Source organism: Artibeus jamaicensis, unplaced genomic scaffold (assembly GCF_021234435.1).
Source record: "Artibeus jamaicensis isolate MK-2021 breed Jamaican fruit bat unplaced genomic scaffold, CSHL_Jam_final scaffold_537, whole genome shotgun sequence".
In the NCBI taxonomy this organism is placed as follows: domain Eukaryota; kingdom Metazoa; phylum Chordata; class Mammalia; order Chiroptera; family Phyllostomidae; genus Artibeus; species Artibeus jamaicensis.
This window is the reverse complement of record NW_026522047.1, coordinates 39,343,433-39,358,842: the sequence shown is the minus strand read 5'-3', so window position 1 is coordinate 39,358,842 and position 15,410 is coordinate 39,343,433. Positions and strand designations below refer to the sequence as shown.

Genomic DNA, 15,410 nt, shown 5'->3' with positions numbered 1-15,410 from the left:
TACCCGTTACTCTCACAAATAAAACTCAGGTAACAGCTAGGAGTCTACCACGTTCACACAAATGAGTACGGAAGTGGGGCGGGGCCGGGGCCCCAGCCTCTGCCGTCCCAGAAGCCTCTGGGAAGCGTTCGCGCTGCGCGGGAGACTCAATGGTCTTAGGGAAGATGGCGGCGTTAGAGCCGGGGTGTTAGAGCGAGTGCGGTCCGCGGCCGCGGCGCACCAGCCGACCGAGTGAGCGAAGGGCTACAAGGGTTCCGGTGGGTCAGCCAGACTCCCAGTGAGACCGGCGAGTGCATCCCGGAGAAGGCGGAGACCCGCGCGCCAGGGGCGGGGCCTGTAAGGTCAGAGGGCAGGTCTGGAAAGCAAAGGGTGCTGGGAATACTGCCTGGAGCTCTGAGCGTGGTCTAGGGGAGGGTGGCAGAAACGGGTTCTTCAGCAGGGGGGAAATCGGGGCGGGGCCCTGGGGCGAATTTGGGGCGGAGCTTGAGGGTTGTGGGAGACTTGGAGAAAGGAGGTAGAGGTTGCGTGGGGCTGTTGGTATGGGGCCAGGAGTCTCTAGGGGAGAATTGGAGGCGGGGCCTGGAGGGCCAGGTTGTTGGGGGGGGTCTGGAAAGCAAAGGGTGTTAAGGGCGGGGCCGGAGAGCTTTGGGAATGGGCCTAGGGATTGTTTGGGGGTCTCTGAAGTGAAGCTTCTTAGTTTTGGTTGGGCCTGGAGGCTTGAGAGGCAAATGGACAGCAAGGTCTGGAAAGCAAAGACTGAAGGGGATGGGGGAAAGGAGCGCTTTGGGGGCGGAGCTTAAAGTGTTGAAGGGTGTTGTGGGTGGGGCTTTGGTATTCTGGGGTAGGATCTGAAGAATAGGGGACGTGAGGGTAGAGGTAGTGATTGAGGAAATGGGGTTCATCGTACCAACAAACCTCACTGGGTTTTTGTGGTAGTGAAAGATAACCTGTAATCGATGCTAGGCACTGAGCCCTGAAGAAGGGTTCACTGTTACTGTTATTCTTAACAATTCGTAGGTCCCACACCAAGACCAAAACTGCTAACTTCCCCAACCTGTGTCCCCCAAATCAGCCCTTCCCAAAGGACAGACCCAAGGTCCTACCTCTTCTCACAGTTTCCACTGCTTGCTTGGACCAATGCATTCCCCTCACCCTGCCTCGCAGGTGCATCCTCCAGACAGCAGAGGGGTCCTGTCAAAACACAAATAAGTCACAGCCCTCCTGGGACTCTTACTCTTTTGTCACCAAGGGTGGAAGCCCATAGGACCCTGCAGGACCTGCCCTTACCCCACCCTTACCCCAATCACTGGGCCACTCCTTAAACACCCCAGGCTAGACCCACGCACTGTGCCTTTGCACTGGCTGTCCCCTCCACCTGCAGTGCTCTTCCCCAGACATCTGCATGCCTCAGCGCATTCTCTTGCACCTTTGCTCAAATGTCTTCTCCCCAGTGAGGCTTCTATGGCTCTCTGTTTAAAATGCAGCCGCCCCCCCCCCCCACACACACACATAGGGCAGGGATTGGGTGCTTTTCATTTCTCTTGGCGACCCAGCATCCATCATGGCATTCAGCACCCTGCAGGCACTTGGTGAAGGTGAGCCAGTCCTCCCTGTCATTTCCTTCTTCAGGTGGTCACTCTGTTCCTCAGGTGAAGGTCCTTGGTCTGTGGCAGGTGGGCACAATGGATCTGGCTTATGTCTGCGAGTGGGAGAAGTGGCCCAAGAGTACCCACTGTCCATCAGTACCCCTGGCCTGCGCCTGGTCCTGCCGCAACCTCATAGCTTTCACCACGGACCTCCGGAATGATGACCAGGGTACACCCCTTCACCTCCAGTCCAGCCCCTATTCCCTCCCCTCCCCTCCCCACACAGTGTTATACTCCTGGCTCCCATGGTGCCTGGCACACTACCGTGGGGTGACTCCAGGTCTCTAGGCCTGTGTGGGAGCCATCTCCCACCTTATTCATATCTGGGGGGTGGTGAAGGCCCCAATCTTTCAGGGTGCAAAAGACAGATGCATTTAACTTGTGGCTCCTGTCCTTAGTGGGCCACCTCCCATTTAAGTGATGGCTGCTGGGATAGTGCTCTCCCATACCTGGTGCTTGGGGGATGCTTGGATCACCCTGTGGGGTAGAGGGGGAAAGGTGAGCATTCCACTCAGGCTTGTTGGGGAGACTTGTGCCTCAGTTTCCAGACCTTACGTGTCACTTTTAACTTTTGAAAACCTCTAAGGTTCATCGCCACTGGCCATCTCTCCATCATTCGAGTGATGTGCACTCATTAGAGAAAATTAGAGAAGCACAGAAATTTAGAATAAAGAGAACCACCTATTGTCTTCCATGGAGAGAAGCCCACTGTTTGCATTGTGGGGTCATTTTCTTCCAATTCTGTTTTTTGGGTGGTAGACACACTGGTGGGGACTCACAGGCCTGCTCTGTGTTCCCTGGGAAATGCAAGCTTGTTCCTTGTTAATACCTGGGCTGTGGATGTGGTCAGCAGCATCTCCATGACTTCCTATGGGTGGGACATTTGCTGGGTTCCTCCCTGAGTCCCCCTGGAATCTTTAGGGCCATGACATTGTCATCGTGCTGACTGTCTGCCATCCCCTGCAGACCTGACCCGCCTGATCCACATCCTGGACACGGAGCACCCCTGGGACGTGCACTCCATCAGCTCAGAGCACAGTGAGGCCATCACCTGCCTCGAGTGGGACCAGTCAGGTAAGGGTGGGGCTGGTAGGCTCAGTAGGGCCCCCGTGTGGCCAAAGGCAACCATGGTGATGCTTATTCCAAATCCCAGGGGGATGTATTCTGTCTTTTCTTGGTCCTGTCCCCAAAGTCAGACCCAGGACTCGAACCTTTGACTTAAGGCTTTGTGGCTAGTGCTCTTCCTGTTCCTGTGTTCAGAGCTATTTCCCATCATGCCTTGTGGCACTCCCTTGCTCTACCACTGCTAGGCTGGCGTCTCCCAAGTTCTTGATGTACTGCGGGTGATAATCCCTGCCTATGGTGGGGGTTTGTGATGCAGGTCTGCTTCCTACAGGCTCTCGGCTCCTGTCAGCTGATGCCAATGGGCAGATCAAGTGCTGGAGCATGGCGGACCACCTGGCCAACAGCTGGGAGAGCCCTGTGGGAAGCCTGGTGGAGGGGGACCCCATTGTGGCCCTGTCGTGGCTGCACAACGGTGTGAAGTTGGCACTGCATGTGGAAAAGGTGAGTGTCTGCCTGAGTGAATAGGTGTGGTGAATGAGGCCATTTACTTTATCCATCCACCTGCCACCTTGGCTCCTCCTCTCCTATCACCAGCATCCTCTAGTGTTTTGAGCCCTGGGCCTGGTTCACACCTTCTGTTTCAGTAATTAAACAGCACAGACAAAGCTCAGAAGAGCCCTGCTGAGTGAAAGGAGCCAGGCATAAAGGCTGCTCACAGGTCCCACTCTGGTAGAATTCTAGAAAAGGCAAAACTAGTGATACCACTTGGGACCCAGGGTGGGGTTGGGTGGGGACTGACTGCTAAGGGACACGAGGGCCCTTTAGAAGGGGGTGGATTCTATTCATGATTTTTGTGGTTTTCCATGATGACACATTTGTCAAGACCCACGGAACCATATGCTTAAAAAGAGTAAATTTGGTTGCATGTAAATTGTAACTTAAACCTAATTTTGAAACATATAACAGTAATAAAATAGCAGCAGCCAGTACTTTCATGGCACCTCCTGAATTCCTAATGCAGCGGTCTGCCCACTGCAGCCTGCAGGCCAAATGCAGCCCCACCTGTTTCTGTGAACAGTCTCATTGGCAGCTGCTTCTGCAAACTCAGACAAGGAGCGGGTAGTCCCAGCAGGGGCCACCTGGCCCACAAACCTGAAAATAATGAGTGTCTGGCCCCTTACACGGGAAGGTTGCTGCCTCCTGTCCTTCATGCATTCAGTCATTTGATCCTTACCATGGCCCTCTGAAGTACAGGGGAGGAGCTGGAGGGTCAGAGAGGTCCACATCACATGGTGCTCAAGTGGCTGAGGCAGAATTTGGATTCAGGTCTATGCTCTCGTAGCTTCTGCCTCATGGGTTGTCGGGTCACAGGAGGCTGATGCTTACAGCTAAGCAGGGTATCTTTCCTCCTGTCCTCGGTGGGGGTGGCGCCAGCACTAAGACCCCTTACTCACTCTCCCACAGTCAGGCGCTTCCAGCTTCGGGGAGAAGTTCTCCCGTGTCAAGTTCTCACCATCCCTCACGCTGTTTGGGGGCAAGCCCATGGAGGGCTGGATCGCAGTGACTGTCAGTGGCCTGGTCACCGTGTCCCTACTCAAGCCCAGTGGGCAGGTGCTGACATCGACGGAGAGCCTATGCCGACTGCGTGGCCGTGTTGCCCTGGCGGACATCGCCTTCACAGGTGGTGGCAACATCGTGGTGGCCACAGCGGATGGCAGCAGCGCCTCTCCCGTGCAGTTCTACAAGGTGTGTGTGAGTGTGGTCAGCGAGAAGTGTCGCATCGACACCGAGATCCTGCCCTCGCTCTTCATGCGCTGCACCACCGACCTCAACCGCAAGGACAAGTTTCCTGCCATCACCCACCTCAAATTCCTGGCCCGTGACATGTCCGAGCAGGTGAGCTCACTGGGGATGCAGCCGTGATGCAACACACTTCTCACCTTCAGTTCTGGCTGGGACTCTGACATGGGTCTCACAGCTAACCCAGCTGTGGGCAGGGCTGGTCCTTCAGAAGCTCCAGGGAGAACCATTTCTAGCCTTTTCCAGCTTCTAGAAGCGCTGCATCCCTGGCTCATGGCCCCTTCCTCCATCGTCACAGCCAGCAGCGCAGCCTCTTCCAGCTCTGACTCTGACCTTCTTGCTTCCTCTTATGAGGACCCTGGGCCCCTGAGAATCAGGGTCATCCCCATCTCAGAGTCTTTGAGTTAATCCCTCCTACAAAGCCCCTTTACTGTGTGAGGTGACATATAAACAGGTCCTGAAACCCAGACAGGGACATCTTTGGGGCTGTTGTTCAGCTGACCCCACTAGGTCACTATAGTTCCCGTTATAACTACACAGCAGTAAGGCCCAAACTCCTGCCAGGGAGGGCACCACTGGTGTGGTGTGTGCTGCTCCGGCAGGGTGGCGGATGGGTAGACCTGGGTTTGAGTCCACAGTGGCTGTGAGGTCGGGGCCAGTGTGAGGACCAAGGAAATGGAGGCCCAGGGAGGGGAGGTGGCTGTATCAGGCAGGCCAGCACCTGAGCCTGGGCTAGTGCAAGCACCCCCTATAAGGTGTGGATGCCCAAGGTGCTGCCTCCTCATCGAGCTGCCACGGTCCCCGCAGGTGCTGTTGTGCGCGTCCAACCAGACAAGCAGCATCGTGGAGTGCTGGTCCCTGCGGAAGGAAGGGCTTCCCGTGAACAACATCTTCCAGCAGATCTCTCCTGTGGGTGAGTTCCCTCTGTGGGGCCAGGGCACTTGACTTTTAATTTGGGGAAACTAAGGCTCAGAGAGGCCCATAGTCACCAGCAGGCAGCCCAACCACCTATGGGAGGGTGTGGTTGGTGGGACAGCAGAGCCACAGTCAAGGTGTGGGAGGCCAGCAGGTAGAACCAGCTCAGCAGGGGGCGTGGACTACAGGGAGGCATTTAACCCTGAAAGCCATGGATCTTTCGGAAACCTTCATTTAGAGCGAGGAAACCAAAGCTGGAGGGATTAACTGAGTTTGCCAAGAACACGCCCACCAGCCTACCTCCCTCTCCCCTCATCCTTTCACGCATAGGGAACCCCCGTGTCTCTCAGGTTGGTGCTAAGACCAGCATCCCCTCCTTTTTGACACAGACCCTGGGACATACTGGCCTGATCTGAAGCCAGTGGTAGGCTGGAAAAGCCGCTAGTTTTCATCCTTAGGTGGTGGCCGTAGGGGGAAAACCTTGCCCAGATATACTGATGCAGGTGTTTTCCCAGCAAAAGAAAGCTCTGCTTTTTGCTGATTAGCACTAATGGACCCTGGGGTGGTTGGACACACAGGGGGTTGCTAAGCAGAAGCCACTAATGCAGCCATATCAAGAGATCCCTTGCTGTGTCATTTGCGGCTCGAGGTGGTTACATAAGCTGCGCATTGTGGCTACAGAGGAATTGACATGAACAGGGCATGATGCACTGTCCCTGGACAGGTATCCTGGGGAGCTTTTGAACAGTGGCGGGTGGCCCCACAGGGGGCAGGCAGGACTGCATTGGGTTTGGGGTGCACCAGTCAGTGAAGGGAGGGTTTGAATGGCTGGGCACAGTCCTCACCCTGCAAGCCTTTCCTGGAACTCTGTGCTGGTCGTTACCTTTGTAGTGTGACACTCTGTAGTGTCTTCGTGCCAGATGCCGAATTGGGCTTTGACCTTTCTGGGCTTTGGTTTTTCCCTGGGGACAGCATTTGCTGAAACTCCCTTACTGGGTTTGCAACAATTTTATTTATTTATTTTAAAGTTTTTTTTTAATTTTTAGAGAGAAGGGAAGAGAAGGAGAAAGAGAGGGAGAGAAACATTGATGTGCGAGATACATTGATCAGTTGCCTCTTGCACATCCTGAATTGGGGACCTGGCCTGCAACCCAGGCATGTGCCCTGACTGGGAGTTGAACCGGTGACCTTTTGGTTCACAGGCCAGCACTCAGTCCACTGAGCCATGCCAGCCAGGGTGCAGCAAGTTTATAAACTGTGAGGAAGCCCCTGGGGCACACATCTGGACACTGATGGTGGCAGAGATGAGTCCTCTGACAGTCAGCTTTGCTACATAACAAATTATCCCCAAACTCAGGCTCAGAACCACAGTTCATATTATTCTGGACTGGATCATCTGGCTGCACCTAGATACTTGGTTCCATGTGCCTGCCATTAGCCTCCCGCTTGGGCTTCTGGCCACCAACCGGGCCCATTTTCCCGTGGCACATGCCCCGCAGCCCAGCCTGTTCTCCTCAGCGTCCCAGGCACAAGCACTGTTGGATCCCCTGTGTATGTCACAGTTCACCAGTGCCCACTGGCCATGCTTAGATTCACGGAAATCACTCCATTTCTTGTTGGGTGCAGGAGGCTTCATCAGCATGTGGAGGGTGTGAGTGCAGGGAGGGGGGTGCATCTTATCTGGTGGGGACAGCTGGGGTCCCACCTAGGACCTCTTAGATTGTAAGGGACAAACCCAACCCAAGCTGGCAAGTCACAAGGGAGTTTTGGGTTTCATGTGGCACAGGGTTTGGGGGGTAGCATCCCCTTTCTCATTATGTTGGCTCCATGAAGTGGGTACCCACTATTGCCGGCTGACACTAGCAGGATGCCTGGAGGATGCCTCCTCCCTGTCCCCAGGAAGTCCCAGGACTGGGTTCTCTTGGTCATCTTGGGTCATGTGCCTGTCCTATACCAACCAGCTGGCTGGGGTGTGGTATGCTGAGGGCTGAGGTGGGGTCCTTGGTGGAGGGCAGGTGCTGGGATCAGAGAAGGGGTCTTGGCCATTGTCCCCTTGTGGTCCATCATTGTGGTGTTTATCTTCATTCCATTGCTATTCTGCATCCCTGCCCTATGTTTAGTTGGTGATAAGCAGCCCATGATTCTCAAGTGGCGGATCTTGTCAGCTACCAATGACCTGGACCGAGTTTCTGCTGTGGCACTACCCAAGCTGCCTATCTCACTCACCAACACTGACCTGAAGGTGGCCAGCGACACACAGTTCTATCCCGGCCTCGGTATGGTGGGCTTGGAGCTGGGGTCTTAGGTCTTAGAGCTCTGGGAGCTGCCTGCTAGTCTCTAATTTGTACCCACTGAGGAGGTAGCTTTGCTTTCAGGATCTAGCAAGCTCAAATGGCTACGAGGCTCTCCACTTTCAGGATCTGAAAAGCTGCATCTTTAATATGTAAAGAGCTGTTAGAAACCAATAAGGCAAAGGTTAGAAACTTGAGGGTAAACTCTCAGGATAAGCAGTGCCCTTTGTCGTAGCAGCTAAAACATTGATCCTGGTTCAGTCCCTGGAGGCTATGACCATGAGTGAGTTGAGCTAGAAGCGCTGGGATGGCTAACAGTCAGCCCCCAACCCTGCTACACGTTCATCACAGCTTTGGGCTCAAGGAGTCCGTAAACTCACTGACTTTTGTTCCTGCCATGAAGCCCTTTGTGTGCTCCTATCTCCTCCCACCTTGTTCCCCTGGAAGTTGTGTTTGCTCACATCATCTGAAACATAGAGTCAGCTGCACGGCCTCTGGGGATATGCAGCCTGACTGGTGGCACCTTGCTCCACTGACTCTGGTGGCCTGTTAGCAAAGGAAGAGAGGACAGAGGCTGTGAGGGCGGCTGGCCAGACATGGGGCGGTGGGCTGTTTGTGTCTCAGGGTTCACCCATCCCCAGGGCAGTCACTTCGCATTGTCCAGAGCTAGGCAGCCCCACAGCTACCAGTGGGCATGTTCCAGGCCCTTCCTGACCCTGCGTGTGCCCCTCCCCTAGGGCTGGCCTTGGCCTTCCACGACGGCAGCGTCCACATTGTGCACCGGCTGTCGCTGCAGACCATGGCCATATTCTACAGCTCCACAGCTCCACGCTCCATGGACGAGCCTGCCATCAAGCGCCCCCGGACCACAGGCCCTGCCATTCACTTCAAGGCCATGCAGCTGTCTTGGACCTCCTTGGCCCTTGTGGGCATCGACAACCACGGGAAGGTAAGTGCTGCTGTGGGTGCTCCAGAGCTGCCCTCTCAGTGTGTGGGGGAGCAACCCCCACCCCATCCTCTGCTGCCCTGGGGCAAATGGGCTCTGTCTGGTCATTGTCTGGTGCCTGCCTGTCACTTGTGTTTTTGGTTTCTAGGCAAATCCTGGTTCGTTTCCTCAGTACCTGTGTGTGGGTCTTGCCCGTCTGTCATTCCATAGGCCTCTTCTTGTGGGGGTGGCTCAGCTTCCCTGGGGAACCGTGTCTGTGTCTGGAGGGTTCCCCATGGCCCTCACCCATTAGTGTACATCCATCATGAAGCCTAAAGGATGGGTCCAGTCCCCACAAATGTGTCTGAGGGTGTAGGGCGGTCCCTTGGGTCGTTTTTGGAAAGTGCTGCATGGCTGCCTCAAGCCCATTAACACTTGCACGTACCGGGCTCTGACTGCCCACACGCAGCAGGGCCACCAGCTCAGGGGAGGGAGCGTGGTGCCCAGAGCCTTAGGCGGAGCCAGGGACATCATCTGCCCAGCACTCCCTTAGGGGTCTCACCAGCCGTCCCCTCTCCCACAGCTGAGCATGCTGCGCATCTCGCCCTCCATGGGCCACACACTGGATGTGAACCTGGCCCTGCGGCACTTGCTTTTCCTGCTGGAGTACTGCATGGTGACGGGCTACGACTGGTGGGACATCCTGCTTCACGTGCAGCCCACGATGGTGCAGAGCCTGGTGGAGCGGCTGCACGAGGAGTACACACGCCAGAAAGCTGCCCTGCAGCAGGTAGCCCGGTGCCACGCACCCCCACCTTTTTTTACCTCGTTCTTCACCTGGAGAGTTTTCTCTAGGAAGTCAGAGCCCTCCAATGACACATGAACCCCTGGTGCCACCGTCTCTGCCACCAGCGGGGGCTGTCTTCTCAGACGCCTCCGAGTACATGAGTGCACGTGCATGTGGAACTGGGGCCTCACACAGGTGATGAGATAGGAGCAATAAATAGGCTTAGAGATCAGCGAGGAAGAGAACAATGACCAGGTGCCATGATGGGGCACCTGTGAAAACACTAGCGTTCGCAAGGAGTCCTTAACACTAGCACAAGTTCAACACGGGGGTACACGAAGAACAGTTTCAGAAATGGGCAGCTTTCCTCTGTGCCAGCAGTGACAGTGAAGTGGGGAAAAAGGTCCCTTTCACAAGAGGGGCCTGGCAGGACGTGAGTGAGGTTGTTAGGGAGGATGTGAAGCTACAGTGGGCGTTCAGAGCTGAGCTCGATGGGAATGAGGTCACTGCCCACGGGCCCTAGCCCGGCGCATTTTAGTGCTTTAGCCGTTCACTTACCCAACGAGACCAGGTCTCCCCTCGGCACCTCTTACACCTGGGCCAGGTCTGTCTCTGTGGTGGGGGGCTGTTCTGGGCACAGTAGGTGCTGAGCAGCATCCCTGCCCCCACCAACTCAATGCCAGAAGCATTCCCAGTGTGACAGCCACAGATGTCCCTAGACATGCCTAGTGTCCCTGGGTGCAGGGCCACTTCCAGGTTGACACCTCACCTGTCCTGTGAGGTAGATTCTCTTACCTGATTCTGCCACAAAGAGGTGAGGTCCAGAGACATTAAGCAGGTACCTCAGCTTTCCCAGCCCTGCTGTATACTATAGCAAGAGCCTCTTCCCCAGGCCCCTCAAGTGGATGTCTCTGCTCATACTGCACAACCCCCAGGTCCTCTCCACCCGGATCCTGGCCATGAAGGCCTCGCTCTGCAAGCTGTCACCGTGCACTGTGACCCTTGTGTGTGACTACCATGCCAAGCTCTTTCTCATCGCCATCAGCTCCACACTCAAGTCCCTGCTGCGCCCACATATCCTCAATACGCCTGATAAGAGTCCCGGCGACCGGCTGACCGAGATCTGTGCCAAGATCACAGACGTTGGTGGGTCTCACCCCTTCCCAGCAGGCCACCCTGAGAGCGGCTGTGCATGCACGGCTCTGTGCGGGACCATCCTAAGTCCCACCTGAACACTGTCCGTGGGTGTTTCCTGTGTGCCAGGTGTGGGGGTGGTACCTGAAGAAGGTGGAGACGTCGGCCACAGGGTTGGCCTGGGGCTGAAGGCAAATGTTAACCAGAGGGGAGCAAATAGAGTCCCATCCAGTTCCGTCAGCCATGCCAGGGAGGAGCTGCAGGGGCCCAGCACAGGCTGGCCCGAGGAACAGCGGGGTCATCTTGAGAGCTGGCAGTGGACACCTTGTTGCTGTGGGTCCAGCCCTCTTCTCCACAGTCCTTGGCTCAGCCATCCTGCCCACTTGTTTATTCACAGTATTGGGTTGACTTGTCCAGGCCCAGCTCATAATGGGTGCTCGTGGGTAATGAGGATCCCAGGGTGCAAAGCGGGATTGGTCCCAGTGCATGGTGGCGCCTGGCTACTCCTGACCACCATCCCTTTCTAGATATTGACAAGGTCATGATCAACCTCAAGACAGAGGAGTTTGTCCTGGACATGAACACACTCCAGGCTCTGCAACAGCTCCTACAGTGGGTGGGCGACTTTGTGCTCTACCTGCTGGCCAGCCTGCCTAACCAGGTGTGCCCCCTCCCTGCCCCTCTGCAAAACCCCCACTCCAGGACCCATGAAGGTCCTAGGAAGTGGCCCATATTTAAATACATAGCCTGAGTGCCTTTTCCTACAGGGCGCCCCGCTGCGGCCTGGACACAGCTTCCTACGGGATGGTACCTCGCTTGGTATGCTGCGGGAACTGATGGTCGTCATCCGCATCTGGGGCCTGCTGAAGCCCAGCTGTCTGCCTGTGTACACGGCCACCTCTGACACCCAGGACAGCATGTCCCTGCTCTTCCGTCTGCTTACTAAGCTCTGGATCTGCTGTAAGATACCCAGCTCTCTGATCCCAGCCTCTCACCAACATGCAAGCCCCAGTTGAGTCCCCCCACAAGAATATAAGTTTCCTTAAGTCAAACTGGCTTTGTCTTGGTCTTCACTGTTTTCCCAGCACCCAGCACAAGTCCAGGCACGGAGTGGGTAGTCATTAAACATCAGCTATTATTAGACACTGGTGGCTTGTCTCATGTCACCAGGCTGTGTATTTCTGGAGGACTAGGCTCTGTCATTCTTGCAGCCCTCTTCCAGGAAGGTATTCAGTTCTTGCTGAATGTTTTTTAAATGAATGACTGGGTTCCTGTTTTACAGAAGGGAAGGCTGAGGCCAGAGAGGGAGGAGCTTCCAGGGCACCTCAGAAAGTCAGGGCAGAGCTGGGCCCGAACCTGGTCCCTGAGCTCCAAGCTGACCAGCACATCCCATGGTCCTCTTCTGCAGGCCGTGACGAGGGCCCCACCAGCGAACCAGATGAGGCACTCGTCGACGAGTGCTGCCTGCTGCCCAGCCAGCTGCTCATCCCCAGCTTGGACTGGCTGCCTGTCAGCGATGGCCTAGTCAGCCGCCTGCAGCCCAAGCAGCCCCTGCGTCTGTACTTCGGCAAGGCCCCCACTCTGCCTGGCAGTGCCACCACCTTGCAGCTGGATGGCCTTATCAGGTGCATGCCCTCTGCCTGGGGCCCTGTGCATTCTCCTCCTGCAGGGTCCCCCCCAAACCCACCTGGCTCCTTCATGCCGCTGCCTCAGGGCTTTTGCGTGTGCTGTGCCTGCTGCTTCCTTCTGAGCTTGACCTAAATCCTGTCCCCAGGGGACTTCCCTCACTTAGGCACTGAATTCCCCCGCCTTCCAGTGCTTGTCACTCCCTCCACCATCTCCTCAGTCTTTACTGATTTGTGCATTTGGGTATCTGTGTGATGTCTTCCTCCCCCTGGTCTGTCACCTTCTGTGTGCAGTGTCACATGGCTGACCAGTTATTTGGGGCTCTAGCCTCTGCAGAGGTCAGGCTGGTAAGTGGCCACACCTGGCCTGGCCCAAGGCCCCAGTAGACACTAAAGCAGGCAGGACCTTCAAAGGGTCAGGGGGCACTCTGGTAGCCAAGGGCCAGCCCAGACCTCATAAGTTAGCCCTTTACTGCCCACAGCACTGTGGGGTGGGGTTTTGTCCCCATCCCACAGGTGAGTGAACAGCTCAGAAAGGTGTAGTCACTGAGCTAGGGTCACAGCCATGAAGTGGCTGGGCCACTATCTGCACTGGGACCCATCAGGCTCCTACCCCTGCTAAGTAGTCCCTAGATGGAGAAATATACGCAATCTGCCCGAGTAGCCTGTTACTTAGGGTGGAAGTTTCAGAAAGCAGATGAACAAAAGAAAGGCTGTTGGCCCTAGCCAGGTAGCTCAGTGGGTTAGAGCATCATACTGATACACCAAGGTTACAGGTTTGGTCCCCAACCTGGGGACATATAAGAAGCAACAAATGAATGCATAAATAAGTGGAATAGCAAATTAATGTTTCTCTCTCTCTCTTTCCACCCCCCTTCATCTCTCTCTAAAATCAATTAGTAAATTAAAAGGAAAAAAAGAAGGAAGACCATTCCCACCCCTGTGGTCTGACCTCCAGGACCTGCCGGCATTTTCTTTCTTGTGCCGTAGGGGGCAGGGCCTGGTGAATCAGAAAAGACTATGAATGAGGATGCTAGTCACAGAGAGGTTCTGAACGCTTTGTTCTGTAAAAACTTTCAAATATATGTCACATGGTATATGCAACTGTCCTGCCCCAAGCACCAGGTCCGCCCCTGTGTGGGCTCCTACTGCCAGGGTCTCTGTGTCATCCAGGGCATCTGGTGTCATCAGGGTGTCCAGCACCATCCAGGATGGGGTGTCTCTGTGGGCAGAGGGCGTGTAGACGCACGTCCACAGGCACCATCTCCCTCGTGTTTTGCCACAGTGGGTGTATCATACATGTGTGCACATGTGTGTTCCTGTCTGCATGTTAGCATGCACACATACCTACTGCACGTGGGTACATCTCTATATGTGCATGTGTACTTTGCACGAGTATGTGTGTATGTGACTCTGTTCCCCTCCACCCTCCTCCACCAGGGCAACTGGCCAGCCCAAGATCGACCATCTGCGGCGGCTGCACCTGGGAGCCTTCCCCACGGAGGAGTGCAAGTCCTGTACGAGGTGAGCTGCCCAAGGTGGACTCTTCATCCATCCAGAGTGGGGGCAGAGCGAACACTGCCCCCACTCTGCCACCCCATGACCTCAGGGTGAGAGGCTTCTCCTCTCAACTTTGTTTTCCCACCTGTGAACGTGTCTCCCTTGTGGAGCTGCTGGAGAGGGCATGCCAGGCAGTTTCTGTAAGGGATCAGGGAGGTCCTGGGCTTCCCTTCTGAGGGTATCAGTGGTAAGCAGGTGAGCACCCAGCCCTTGCAGAGCATTCCAGCCTAAGTGCAGGAATGAAGGAACAACCACAGCAGTGCATGGCCCAGGCCCTATGCTGGCCCTTTGCAGATGTGGCCCTAATTGCTGCCACACAACCCACACATAAGTTCTGAGTCCGTGTCATGCCACCAGGGAGTGTCTGAGCCAGGACTGGACCCCCTGCCCCTGCTCTGTCCACATCGAGGTGTGAGGCAAGCAGCACCTGAGCCTGGGCAGGAGCATTCGGAGGAGCTGGCCCAGAGTAGGGGGGCAGTGCAAGGGAGGTCATTCCTGCTGCAGGGAACAGCGGGTACAGAGGGCCAGTGGCGGGTGGGAGAGGGCCCCACCCGGCACCCGCTTCCACCTGGTTTTTCCTGCAGGTGTGGCTGTGTCACCATGCTCAAGTCACCCAATAAGACAACAGCTGTCAAACAGTGGGAACAGCGCTGGATCAAGAACTGCCTGTGTGGGGGGCTCTGGCGGCGGATGCCCCTCAGCTGCCCCTGATTGGGGTCCTCAGGCCCTGCAAATAGATTCCTGATGGATGTTATGGAAAGGTGATGCTGTCCTTTCCCGGTGACAGTATTCTACATACTCAGGACTTTATTGGCTGTGTTAGAAAAGTCATTCTTGAACTGTGACTTTAGGGGCCTTGCCAGCCAAGACTGGCATCCCTGTGAGGACAGGTTAGGACTTGGCCTAAAGCCTCAGGTTGGTGCCCCTCGCCTGGGGGCACCACTTTTTCTCTCTCAAGAGGCTGGTGGTGCCTCCCAGGTGGCGGGGCTCCGTTTCACAGCTGCACCTCTACCCGTGCTGGGTGCTGGCTGAAGCAGACCCAGGCCTGCCCACAGGTCTCACGGCTCTGGGCCGACATCCCTGGACTTCCAGAGCCCCAAGCTGCCCCCGTCTCCGGATGCCTCTGGTCTCGCAGTTCAAAGATTTCAGGACAGTCTGGCTGTTGGTCTTTTAAAATATCCCACGTGAACCTGTTGGGTGTCCAGCAGTTGCTGCCAGTGACACTGGCCAGGTATCCTCTTCGGTTTCTTCACCTGTACCTACTGATGCTGTACCTGCTCATCCAGGTGGCTCTGACCTTGGCAGCCCAATAAACATTCAGCTATGTTGGGTTGCAGTTATATGGCTGTGTGATGAGCATTCCCCAGCAGCCCCCCGAGGCCCCACTTAGTCCTGACTCTCCCACCCCCATCGTCTATTTCTAGACATTTCTGTCTCCATATGCCCGTATGTGTCACTCTTGCTCTGTCAGCATTTGTGGAGCACCTAGTGTATGCCTGGTACAGGAGTTGGCAGGGAGCAGCAGGCTGGGCGTGGATGGGGACTTTGTCTGGCTTGCTCCTCTTCTCCAGGTGGGTGGGTCTCTGCCTCATCTGTCTTCAAGTGTGTGCGTCTCTCTTTGCCCTCTGTCTTCTCCACCCAGCCCCCAATACAGAGCTACTC

The 15,410-nt window shown here is 55.7% G+C and overlaps 1 protein-coding gene across 2 annotated transcripts; it reads left to right on the top strand.

The window, feature by feature from the left end:
* The first annotated feature begins 131 nt into the window (after positions 1 to 131).
* MED16 (mediator complex subunit 16) lies at positions 132 to 15,074 on the top strand. Of its 2 annotated transcripts, XM_037139046.2 has the most exons (15): positions 800 to 1,595; positions 1,674 to 1,815; positions 2,613 to 2,720; positions 3,043 to 3,212; positions 4,176 to 4,607; positions 5,319 to 5,424; positions 7,547 to 7,702; positions 8,455 to 8,666; positions 9,226 to 9,432; positions 10,365 to 10,575; positions 11,091 to 11,224; positions 11,331 to 11,523; positions 11,972 to 12,188; positions 13,629 to 13,712; positions 14,333 to 15,074. In XM_037139046.2, the coding sequence occupies exons 1-15, from the start codon at positions 1,479 to 1,481 to the stop codon at positions 14,457 to 14,459; spliced, it is 2,616 nt and encodes an 871-aa protein (XP_036994941.2). In that variant the 5' UTR covers positions 800 to 1,478; the 3' UTR covers positions 14,460 to 15,074. The 2 variants fall into 2 exon arrangements, with proteins under 2 accessions (XP_036994940.2, XP_036994941.2); XM_037139045.2 differs by lacking the exons at positions 800 to 1,595; positions 1,674 to 1,815 and adding an exon at positions 132 to 341.
* Positions 15,075 to 15,410: the final 336 nt, after the last annotated feature.